Here is a 13,663-nt window from a genome sequence, read left to right as displayed (position 1 = left end):
GTGTGATGACAACCTAGAAACATGTTACATAGATTGGTTAATAAAGGTAGTACTGCAATGTGAAATTGTCGACAAGATATTCAAACAAATTGTCCTTTTGTGATTCAGAGATTTTACATAAAGCCATTGTATACAGTTTTCTTTCATTCATCAGCTGTTCTTATCTCTACAATAGCCATTTAGCAACATTGTTATATATATTACTATAGAAGTCATCTTTTGACGCACTATTGCTAAGATATAACAATTGAATAAAGAAGAGAATTTTCTTTCTTCAAAAACTATATATACTTATATAAATAATAAGTAGTCTTAAATCAAAGTTCGTTACAAAATTGCCAGATCTCTGCAGAAGGTGACTATAGAATTGTCAGGTATTATAGAATTATCAAATGACAATATCTAAGCTAACTGTTTTTTATTCATGAAAATTGAACTAGAAGACTTCTAGGGAATTCTTAATTCTTAAAAAGATAGTTTTGCATGAAATACTTAGGAATATTTTCTTAGGGAACTAATAAGTGTATATCAATATACTAGATCTCTTTCAAGCATAGCAACTAACATACATTGCATGCGGAAATATTGGTAGCAAGATTTTTAATTCCCCGTGAAGGGAATAGTTCGTGAGTGATCCTACTAATGATTTATTCGCAAAACAAAATGAAAGAAGGATATGTATGCATCGATGAACATACTTATAAATTCTGTTTTAATTCGGTCAATATTCTGTTAGTACATTGAATTTCAAAGTTAATGTTTGCAGACATTTAATATTTTATCGATGGTATTTAACAGTATGTGTCATTTTTCCAGCGAATTATTCATTATTCATCTGAACCCGTTTCTGTCCTGTATTTCAAATATAGGATTTTGTTTCAACCGATATTTTAATTTTGCTATGATCATAGTTTGTAGATAGTTTCAAAGTAACAGTTAAATATAATACAGTAAAACTAAATTTAGAGCGAGGCTCCGATGAAATGATATAAACTATGTACAGAAACAATGTGCTTTTTGTTGCTATTGGATGATTGTTCTAATCAAACAACGGATGCCCAACAGCTCATAAACTTTTCACCTTTCACAATCTATTTTAATAGGGTTACTGGACAAAATTTAATGAAAAAGCCATACTTATTGACGAATTAGCTTAAATTACTGCAACCCAAACAAACGGAGATTTAAATCATTAAAATTGTTTCATTTATGGTCACCATCAAGATTGATCTAAGATTATAATGTAATTCAAATATAAATAGTTTGGATTGGTAGAGTTCAGATGACAACATGTTTTGTCGTCTAACATTGATTTTGTCATGTGAGCTTTTCAGATCATATTTTGTCCGGCATATCCATCTGTCTAACCGTCGGTACTTTTTTGACATCTTCGACTTATTCTTCAGAAAGCATCCTTGGGTGAAGGGGGTTTATTTTCTATTAAAGGAAAAGCTACGTCCTCTTTTACGGGGAGATAAATAGGAAATAAAAGAAATTTGGTGGGACCATTTAATTTTTTTTCTCAAGTCCAAGAATTACAGGACCAACATAGATGAAAATTATCTAAAAGTATCCTTAGTACAAAATTAAATTGTTAAAATCATGGCGTCTGGGGTAGGGTGGGGTCACAATAGGGATCGGCGTTTTAGAATGAAATAAATGGGGGGAAACCTTTAAATTTCTTCTTAAACACACACAACCACAACGCACTTTGAATCCGGTGACTGGGGGTCGTATCATTTGTGTTGATAAAAGTAAATGTGCAGATAGTTTATTTTGCCAAATAATGGGCCCCTAGGAGCATATATATCTATAAACATTGCAATTAAGTACAACATAATTGATTAGCGACTAAGGGTACCAAGGGACCATGCATATGGAACGTATAGTCATAAATATTATTATTATATCTATATCCATTCGCATACACCTTTCATTTATGAAAGTGTTGTTCATAAAAGATAAACAAATTTGCTCCACTTCGTACCAAAAGTTGAGGTTCAAGAATATTCATACATTTGTATTCACTCAAAAGCAGAAAACGAGATTTGAAACCTTAAAGGGGCATGGACACGATTTGAGCCGAAAATTTAAAAATTTTATTTTTCAATTTTTATTGTTTACAATGCTTAACTAAAACATTTTCAATGGTCAACCGAAATTTGAATATCAGTTGTTGAGTTACAAGTAAGATACAGTACTCACACTCCTTTAAACACTAGAAATTATATAAATGTGTTCAGAATTAACTTGTAAATTGGAAAAAAATGCTTTAAATGAAACTTTTACTTGTATATTTAGCCTTTCGTTTTACTTGTATATTTAGCCTATGTAAACAAAAAACACAACACGGCCTTTGTTTACATAACAAAGAATTTGTGAGCGCTGTATCTCTCATGTACCCCGTAACCTGACATTCACAATTTTTGCTGACCATTAGAAATAACTCAGTTAAGCATCCTCAAGATTAAAAATGTAAAAATAAGATTTGAAAATGTTCAGCTCAAACATAGCTATGCCCCTTTAATGTGTATGTAATACAATACCTGTACATAATATATAGAAATATACATGCACATCTTAGAATATACTCACATTGCAGTATGTAAAATTATTTTAAGGTAATGTATTAATTAACCATATAAATTTGTCCAAATCTAGTAGACAACTGAAATTAGAACATTCTTCATATATTACCATTAACATTTCTAGTCGTTCAAATTTAACTTATTCATAACACAATAGAAACTGCATTTCATCACCCACAACACCATAATTGCAATGTGAGTATATTCTAAGATGTGCATGTATATTTCTGTATCTACCAGTTTCAATGATCAATTTATGACATGCAATTCTGAACTTTGCTGAAGTTTCATCTATAACCATAATATTTTATAATTGACAAATAATTCTCTCTTTGAATACAACAAAAACCCATTTCAACTTAGTGAAAGGTGAAGATAATGAACAGTGGTCAATCTCATAACTCCTATAAGCAATACAAAATAGAGAGTTGGGCAAACATGGGATCAGATGCTTAGGAGGAATAAGTATCCCCTGTTGGCCTGTCACACCCGCCGTGACCCCTATATTTTGATCACGTAAACGGAGTTATCCGTAGTTAAACTAAGTGTGCCAGTAATCAGTCATAATCAGTGTGCCAAGAACGGTCTAACAATCGGTATGAAACAAGTCAGACAGCATTTGACCCAATGATAGGTTGTATTGGCAAACTAGATCGTTATAACGACCACAGAATTTGCGACATGCTGACTGTAAACGAAACTATTGAAACCCCTGCACCATCAACTTGTTTGTCAGTAGCCTGCCTCGATTTAAAAACTGACCATACGCAGAACAAGCTCTTGCGTATCGATTAAGTTGGGAGATATAAACAGCATGTGCCTGTGATAATGGAATATTGCTGCATAAATATGGGAAGTTGACGACGGAGAAGCTGAAATCATCCAGTTTGTCATAAAGTTAAATTGTTAGTTTGCCGTTAATATATCATATACTTTTAATCCAGGATTGTGAGATAAAACGTGTTTATTCAACTTAAGTAAGCTTTTTTGTACAATTCCATTTTTGCAAGAGTGAAAGACCCGGAAACTGAAATGAATTCCCAAATATTTGTATTGTTAAACAGTCAAATGTAAAACTTATACGGTACCAATTTTGATGCACCAGATGCGCATTTCGACAAATAATGTCTCTTCAGTGATGCTCAAACGAAATGTTAGAAATCCGAAATAACTTAGAGCTAAATATAGCCAAAACCAGCGTGCCAAAAAGGTGGAGCCAAATTCGTCCAAGGATAAGAGCTATGCATGAGGGAGATAATCCTTAATTTTGAAATGAATTTCTAAATTTTATAACAACAATTAAATATACATCCGTATTTTCAAGCTAGTAACGAAGTACTTAGCTACTGGGCTGTAGAGACCCTCGGGGACTAACAGTCCACCAGCAGATGCCTCGGGGGTCATAATGTAAAACTTATACGGTACCAATTTTGATGCACCAGATGCGCATTTCGACAAATAATGTCTCTTCAGTGATGCTCAACCGAAATGTTTGAAATCCGAAATAACTTAGAGCTAAATTTTGCCAAAACCAGCGTGTTGTTATCAAACAGAACTTTTTCCTGAATAAATCTGACAGCCTTGTTAAAAATAAGTGGGATTTGCATATAAGAACCAGTCATTACAAAAGTTATTTAGATTGTCTTGTCTTGTTTAAAGACCTTTAAGTGAAGTAGATAGAAGTACAAGGTCATCAGCATATAATAAACAATTAACAGACTGATCATTTAAAAAAACACAATCAGTGCAATCTAGGAAGTAATTGAGCAAATCATTGATAAAGATTTTGAACAAATCTGGGATTCAATTATCTCCTTCTTTCACTCCTAGTGTTACTGGCATTAAATCAGTAACGAAATTGTTGCATCTAATTGAACTAATGCTAACCCCATACACTTTCTTGACAATATCATAAAAGGTCACCTATGCCCAAGTCTAAAAGTTTACGTTTAACAATTGTGTGAATTACAATAAGAAAGGCTTTCTGTAAATCAACAAAACAGGAATAAACTCTCCCATCTTTAGAATTACAGTATTTATCAATAGTTGTTTATAAGATAAACATACAAATGTACGATCAGGTCTTCTTGCAGCTTTGGTAAATTCCAGCTAGCTATAACTTTGTTTTTAATCGGGGATTTTTCTAATCTCTCAATCAGAATACTATTGAATAATTGATCAATTGCTCTAGTAACAGTAATTCCTCGATACTCGTTAGGATAAGATTTATTGCCAGATTTATGTATGTTAGTGATATAACCTAAAGCCCACAATGTAGGGTAGATACTTTTGAGAAAAACATAGGTTAAATAATGTTTTAAAGAAAGGAGAAATACAAAAAATATAGATCATATCTTGAAAACAGGTAACCATGTATTTCATGGTTACCTGTTTTCAACATATGATTTATATTTTTTGTGGAATGGTAACAACACTTTTTGCGGAAAAGGTACTATTGTGTACATAAAAAGGCCCAAAAATGTCTCTGTTTTAAATGTGTCTTGAATTAAGCTTGATCTGTGTTTTAAGTAAGTTAATATATGCCAAGTATACTATCTCAACCTAAATCGAAGTTATTGCTTATTTGATATTATTATTACGTCATAAATAAGACTTTTTAACACCTTTTTCAAAAAGAGCCTGATAACTGTTAAATTTAATCCAGATTATTGATTCGGAAAAAGTATACCCATCCATCGAGCAAAATGAAATTGATATAGTCTGACAACAGTCTGTTGGAATTCCGATGGGCACGAATTGTGCTCCTTTGTTAGCTGACCTGTTTCTATATTCATATGAAGCAGAATTTATTCAAAAACTTCTACGTGAGAAGAAAAAATCTATAAGCAATGCAAAATAGATAGTTGGGCAAACACGGACCCCTGGACACACCAGAGGTGGGATCAGGTGCCTAGGAGAAGTAATCATCCCCTGTTGACCGGTCACACCCGCCGTGACCCCTATATCCTGATCAGGTAAACGGAGTTATCCGCAGTCAAAATCAGTGTGCCAAGAACGGCTTAACAATCGTTATGAAACACGTCAGACAGCATTTGACCCAATGCGAGGTTGAATTGACGAACTAGATTGTTATAACGACCATAGAATTTGCGAAATGCTGACTTCAATCGAGACTGTTGAAACCCCTGTACCATCAACTTGTTTGTCAGTAGCTTACCTCGATTTAAAAACTGACTATACGCAGAACAAGTTCTTGCATATCGAATCAGTTGAGATATATAAACACCATATGCAGGTGATAATGGAATATAGCTACATAAATATGGGACAATGACGATGGAGAAGCTGAAATCATCCCGTTTGTCATACAGATGAGTTGTTAGTTTGCCGTTAATGTCTACTTTCAATAAAATATCTAAGTATGAAGCAGAAGTGGACGACTCTGTGGTGTCCTTTATTTCGAGCTCAAAGGGATATATCAAATCGACATATGATTGAAAGCTATTATTGTTAATAGACAAAACGTCATCGATATATCTAAATGTAGAATTAAAGGCCACAGCGAGAGATTTTTTCTTCTCGCGTATAAGTTTTTGAATAAATTGTGCTTCATATGAATATAGAAACAGGTCAGCTAACAAAGGAGCACAATTCGTGCCCATAGGAATTCCAACAGACTGTTGGAAGTCCTGATCACCAAAGACCACGAAGATATTGTCAGTGAGGAACTGTAGCATATTTTTTATTTGAACTTCAGAGTACTTGTGCGTGGAATCAGAGTGGTGTTTAACAAAGTAAGTTTTTGAATGACTGATCACTAGATATGAATATTTCCGTTTTCGAAGCAACTGTCTATGATGTCAAAAAGTCTAGTCTTTAATTCATCGTGAGGAATGGCCGTGTATAGTGTTGAAAAGTCATAGGATTTAATGTTATTGATTTGGGGAAAATTCTGTGATTTCAAGTTTACTAAAAATTCTTTAGAATCCACATTTGATTAACACCACTTCTGGCATATGTTTGTTTGAAGTTTTTCCTTCACAGCTGTTAATATTTTCGTGAGGAGGAAAGATAGGGGCTTGGTAGAACACTTACTGGATCTAGCAATGTATCTTTGTTTGTAAGGGTTTTTAAATATAAACAAGAGGTACTGTGAGGAATGCTCACTAAGAATACCCCCGCTTACCCCAATCTCCCAAAGGGTGTTGTTAATAGGCATAAATTACCTCTTTCCTGAGTGTAAAAATATAGTATGCCTTTGTAGAAGAAAATGAAAGATATACGTCCAAACACAAATCCATGGTATCAACCTATAATTTTGACATTGAGATCAAAGGTCAAGGTCATAAAGAGGCCATGAATGTACATGACACAGTTTCATGGTGATACACACGTCTTATGGTATGACTATGTCAAAACCCTATAATCAATTTTGACCTTGAGGTCAAAGTTCAAGATCATATAGAGGTAATGAAGGTACATGACACATCGTATCATAGTGATGTGTCAAATGTAGTATGCCTATGTCAAAGAACAAAGAAGTCATGACCCTGATACGAATCCATTGTAAAAACGTTTAATTTTGACCTTGAGGTCAAGGTCATATGGAGGTCATGGAAGTACATGACACATCGTTTCATGGTGATACACTCATGTGTCAAATATGGTATGTATATGTCAAAGAACAAAGACGTTATGGCCCTGACACTAATCCATTGTAAAAACCTTTAATTTTGACCTTGAGGTCAAGGTCATGAAGGTACAGGACACATCGTCTCATGGTGATACACTCATGTGTCAAATATGGTATGCCTATGTCAAAGAAGTTATGGCCCGGACACGAATCTATTGTAAGAAAAACCTTTAATTTTGACCTTAAGGTCAAGGTCATATAGAGGTCATGAGGGTACCCGACACATCGTCTCATGGTGATCCACCTGTGTGCCAAATATGGTATGCCTATGTCAAAGAACAAAGAAGCTATGGCCCGGACACGAATGTGGAGACGGATAGACAGACATAATGATTCCTATATATCCCCCAGAACTTCGTTCGATAAACCTCAACGGCTTAGGTCTGTCGCGGACAGGGATTCGAACCCCGGCCTTCTGCATGCGGGGCGAATGCTCTAACCTCTAGACCACCACCGCGGCTCGACCCATGGATCTCGAGGCCAATATGAGCTATCTTGCTCTCACAAATATATATGTCTATTCATAAGTTTATGAGTCTTACTTGTAGTCTCACACTGAAACAAATACTCGCTATTGGATAACTCAGAATGCATGCATACTGCATTATCAATTTGTAATTTCTCCCAGTTCACTGAATGTGTTGGGGTTAGAAAATGAGAAATTCAAACACATTGATTAAAAGTTATAAAATTGGTATTTTATTTTCATTTAGAAATGTTTACTGATTTTGATATATCAAAAACTTAGAATAATCAACAATGACACTTCATCTATATTTATGCAATATTATTGTCTTTAAGAAAGACATATAATAGTATACATGAGTACATGTACTTGTTTTCCATTAAATTCACACTTTAGTATGTTGCACAATATATCTGGGCTCACAAATACATTATTGATTCTATCCAAGTCCCACATTGTGCAGAAGTTCTTGAATTTTCTCTGTAACCTGTAAAGGTGTGGGGTCCAGGGAATATGACATCATCAATGTAAATGAAGTACCTGTTAAAATATATTCTGTATATTCAAATATTGAATATAAAGATGAATATGATTATCTAATATACTAAGAATTGTCTTTACAAATGTCTGGTGTTAAAATAAAAACTTCTATCTTAGAAAATACTGTACCTTTCTTGCTGATTTTCAAGGCAAGTTGCTGTTGAAGTTGTTGATTCGAAGCATGTAACACTATGTTAAATGTGTGCAGTGCAGCAATGTGAACTCTTGCAGTAGTATTACATCTGAATGATTGTTATTTAATTTATATTGCTATAGCTAACTTCTATTTAAACTGTACATACCCCATACATCCCCCCTTAATGAGGTGAATAAACATCATGATTATCATATCGCAATACTATGAGATGACAGATATGTTTTCATACGATAAACTGCCAATTCATTCTAATAATATCAAAACAAGTCAACTCTAGATTTATCAGACCTGTCTCCTTTACCAAGTGTGGGTCAAGAGAAGGACATACATATCTCAGTTTCATACAATACATATATTTGCCTATGAGAGGGCTTGTGATCTTACAAAATATTAATATTTTAAATTGTAGACCTGCATGCTTGTGTGAAACATGAAACCCCAGATTTGAAATATCTTAGGTCAATGAAATTTCAAGATACTATAAGTACTATCATGTATACCAAATAGAAATTTAGTGCAACAACCCCCCCCCCCCCACCCCCCCACCCCCCAACTTGTGAGAGCCCTATTTTTTTTAATGTGGCATATACATGACATTCATTTACAATTACATGAGCATGTAGGAGTTGTATTTTGGGCACATATGGAATACATGAATGCAAAGAAAATGAAACATCTCCAAGTTGTGTGTTTATAGATGTTATAATAAAATCACGTTGTGAAATAGCAGAGGGAAAGTGGGTTGAATACAAATTTAATTTGCCATATTTTTTCACTTACCAAACGAAATTATAATCTTGTTGTCCACGTTGAATGTATCCATCGAATTCCTCTTCTCAAAAGAAACTTTGTTTAAACTCTCAATGACTACATAAACAGTATTGAAACTCGCAGCACTCGGAGTCAGACATCACGATCACGCTACACAACGACTTTTGTAAAATTGTTTACGTAGCGCAGCTATGCATGGTCGTGAGGTAAAAATTGCCATTCTGCACGGACGAAACATTTGGTCCACTATTATTACATTGACGTATTCCTAATCTAAACTATGGCCAAATGTCTCTATCTTTCGTCGAGACGACCCCCTCAATCATCGAGTCAGTCACAGCAACAACTTGTACTTTCGGAACCCCTTTATGTTTTTCAACTACTCTATGACGGTGTACGGAATTCCGGAAAATAAATTCACGTGAATATACACGATTTTTACTGATCACATGGTTGCTATCCGTCTCTACCAAGCGTTATATATCCGACAGTGTCTGCGTCCTGTATGAGAGAAGCGGGTAGCGGTGTAGGTGTGCTGAGATGTGATTACAGTATATTGTAATTAAAATATTGTAAGTCCTGGATGTTTGACTGAATATAGATATAAACGTTTACCAGCGTTGTCACTTTATACGTAGGCCTACAATACTTCAACGGTTTTCTAATATGTATTCCTTGTGATACTTCAGTAGTGATCTAAAGACACTATGTATCCACATTCAATAAAACTCCCCTTCGGTCCTCAAATCGTTGTGGGCGTGCGCAGTGATCACTTTTCCCGATTTTGCCTTCCTCTCAATATGTATGCCAAAATAGGGGAAAACTGTTCAGGCATTGGTCGGAATAACACAGATTTAAAGTTATATTATTATCGTAAAGTTTAGGATTTGATTGGTAATATTTTGTTTCTAGTTGTTTTTTTTAAAAACTCTCTGACTAAACGTCAGAAACTCCTTCCTATCAAAGCCTTCTCATTTTTAAATGCTGTTTGAATTTTAGGATTTTACTATGAACTTCTTCCTACGACAGCGGTGGAAGGACGCACGATTAGCCTACAACATCAGCGGGGTCTCCGTCCTAGAATTTCACTACTTGGCCATAAATGCTGCATGGGTACCAGACATTTACTTTATCAATGAAAAGAAAGCGGAATTTCACACAGTGTCTGTTCCCAACAAGATGCTAAACGTATTTCCTGATGGTAGAGTGTCTTACAGCGTAAGGTAATTCGTATGACATTGTAATGAAGTTCGTTTTAATTTTGTGAAGCTGATAGAGACAACAATTAACAGATTGTCACAGTTTAAAACTTAATAATGTTCTCCCAAAGTCTCTCTCACTCTCACATAAAAAATATCTAAATTCATTCACAACTCACTTGATAAGAATGCACAACAATGTAAGACCAATATGACACATTTGCCAATGTGTTTGCTTATATGACAATACTAACGAAATTTACATTCAATTTTTATGACACGAAGTCGGTCACATGATTAGACTTTCTTGCGTATGAATACAATCACCATTGCAAAAAAAAACCCGGGTACTTTCACCTGGCTTCTTGCTTCCGCAATGCAGTGGCCGATTTAGAGCCCAACCTTTCGCCACAAATTTAGAAATAGTGAGTAAAATCCAGATTGCCATCCAAAATGGCTAAATATGTTGGTTAATACTTGATTTTCACACACATCCTTTCTGGGAAATTCTGGATCCGCCACTGCAATGGCAACATAACATAAATAAAATTAAACACGCATCAGAATGTTCATTCACAGTTTATTTCATAAATAGACAAAACTTTCATCAATTAATAAAAAAGAAACACTGAATATACCGTTCAGTTGTTCAGGAAAAAGCCATCAACATGCAAAAACCTGACCAAGAGCTTAACGTTAACTTGATCCATCTATTATCCTCTGTCAATTCTCACAGTTCAGCAGATCAAAATTAACTTGAAGTTTTTAGCTTTTGCCTACTAAGGTTTTGCCAATGTCTCTTTGCTTTGACTTGCGCCTACAATTTCACTGAATCTTTTCTGTTATATTTCTATTGAAATTGCTTTCATCTGGGACAACGAATGCATGTTTGTTGCAAACTAGTTCGATCGGGTTTTTAGTACCACCTGTCTGTGTTATCATTACCAAATATGGAGCGTCGTCAGGGTCAAAGGGTGCATTGGCTGTTCCGTTTAGCGTAATAAATGGGTCAACCATATGATATGTAATTTTTATTTTAAAACAATACATGAAAATGTAAATATAAACAATAAGATGGCTTGCTTTGTTTGTTGTTTCGTTGGGTTATGAATTTTCTCTGCAATGCTAGTTACCCTCATCACCCGATGAAACAGCAAAGAAAACATTTTATTGTTTGAATATACAGCAAATAAGATAGTACAACTATATTTCCCTTTTCAGAGTCACTGGGACTTATTCCTGCGATATGGATCTGCGGAAGTACCCACTGGACAAGCAAATATGCTCCATTTCAATAGAAAGCTGTAAATATCTACGAACAATCAGTTTTCAAGACACGTGACATACACATGTTCCATTATAAACTGGTTCTTGATTTCAAATTGACTGAGAAATCAAATTAATCGATCATTTAACGGATAGTACTAACTACAGTTGTCCATGATAATGAATGAGGTGCAATGCAAAAACATTATATATATATATATATATATATATATATGTGTGTGTGTGTGTGTGTGTGTGTGTGTGTGTGTGTGTGTGCCTTACGAATGACAGTCAACTGAAGCAGTTCATATTAATGGTGAAATGTCTGCTTTACGTATATTGAGAATAGAAATGTACATATGTAAGCAAGGGTGGCTTATATTATGTGTATACTTATATTTTATAAACAGATGGTCACAGTACAAAGTCAATGACAGTCAGATGGAACACTCCCGCAGTTGTTCTCAGCAGAAACATAAAAATGACTCAGTTCAGCATAGAAAAGGCTTTGCCGTACACATGTGATCAGCAGTACATGGAGTGTAAGTTGACCTTTTAAAAGGTTTATTAGCATTAATCTAAAGAACAAATTTTACATATCTGGGCGAGATACTAATTTAAAGTTGCATTATTATTGAAGCAATGTAATAATTCCCAGATTTTAAGTGCGTATTGGTCATTCTAACTTTTAATTCAATGTAGATTTCATACATGCCTGTAATTCATGCACATTGGAGCTGAACTATTCAATTTACAGATAACTACTCATGTATTAGACTCGACCTGCATCTGAAAAGAATGAATGGGTATTACTTCATTCACATGTACGTACCGTCCATACTGATAGTGATGCTCTCCTGGATTTCTTTCTGGCTCGACATCGACGCTACACCCGCGAGGGTTTCCCTGGGCATTCTGACCGTTCTGGCGATGACAACACAGAATAAATATACTGGAGAACAGCGTGTGTCATATGTTACGGCAATGAATGTATGGACAGCAGCGAGCCTGGCTTTCGTATTTCTTGCCGTGATTGAATTTGCGTATATAAATGTTCAGACCCGCCAGCGTAACAGGAAGGTCATGGCCAGGGTTTCCAGTACAATTTCACTGAACAGTACACATCACAAACTAAACAGTGATATTTACTCCACCGTAGTTAGTGACACGAACCCGCAACAGGTAAGAATGTTTTCTTTTAACATTTCAAAATATGAAATCACTTATTCGGATAATTCGCTATGAAGAATAAAATGTTAGAAATAGTTGTACGGATGTTGTAGGAATCACAGAAGAAGTGCGCTTCTAGCAGCATTGACATGGATAATAAATGTGGAAGGAGAGTGGATCGCTATGCCCGATTCGTGTTCCCAGCGTGTTACATCTTGTTTAACATTGCGTACTGGTCTTTCTATTCCCAATGGGAACCAGTGTAAAAAGGAGTCCATGAGCTCTAGATACAACGACATCATTATAAATGTTTGGTGGAATATTTCTGCCACCACTTGTCAGATGTCAGATCTGTATGTCAACTTGTCATATCTTTATGTTCACTTGTCAGAAAATAATCACCATGATTAAGAACCCAGTATCTTGTTATTAAAGTGTGTTAATACCACTAACTGTCATCTACTTGTCATTATAATATCTGTTAAGTCGACATAATTCTTTGACAAGTCAGCATAGTTATCCGACTTTCTGACAAGTCAGCTTAATTTTCTGACAAGTCAGCATGTCAGATGATTATGTTGATTTGTCAGATAATTATGACGCCTTGTTGGAAAGTGATGTCGACAATCAGATGATTATGTCCACTTGCCAGATCTTTATGTCGACTTGTCATATTTATGTTGAATTGACAGAAAATAATTACCATGTCTATGAACTTAGTATCTTGTTATAATGATCTGACGAGTCGACATAATTTTCTGACAGGTTAACATAATTATCTGAAAAGTCGACATAATTTTCTGACAAGTCATCTTGTCGACTTGCGAGATGATTATGTCAACTTGTCAGATA

General features: G+C 34.9%; 1 protein-coding gene across 1 annotated transcript in view; it reads left to right on the top strand.

The window, feature by feature from the left end:
- The window catches only part of LOC125678150 (glycine receptor subunit alpha-2-like), a 31,436-nt gene extending 18,179 nt beyond the window's left edge, over positions 1-13,257 (top strand). Inside the window, exons 5-9 of the mRNA XM_048916351.2 lie at positions 10,176-10,399; positions 11,597-11,679; positions 12,052-12,183; positions 12,399-12,823; positions 12,925-13,257. Of these exons, the coding sequence (XP_048772308.1) occupies positions 10,176-10,399; positions 11,597-11,679; positions 12,052-12,183; positions 12,399-12,823; positions 12,925-13,077 (1,017 nt within the window). The 3' untranslated portion in view covers positions 13,078-13,257. The remainder of the gene's footprint in view (positions 1-10,175; positions 10,400-11,596; positions 11,680-12,051; positions 12,184-12,398; positions 12,824-12,924) is intronic.
- Positions 13,258-13,663: the final 406 nt, after the last annotated feature.

This window comes from Ostrea edulis, chromosome 2 (genome assembly GCF_947568905.1).
Source record: "Ostrea edulis chromosome 2, xbOstEdul1.1, whole genome shotgun sequence".
Classification (NCBI taxonomy): domain Eukaryota; kingdom Metazoa; phylum Mollusca; class Bivalvia; order Ostreida; family Ostreidae; genus Ostrea; species Ostrea edulis.
The sequence above is the reverse complement of the archived record's forward strand: the minus strand, read 5'-3'. Positions and strand labels throughout refer to the sequence as shown.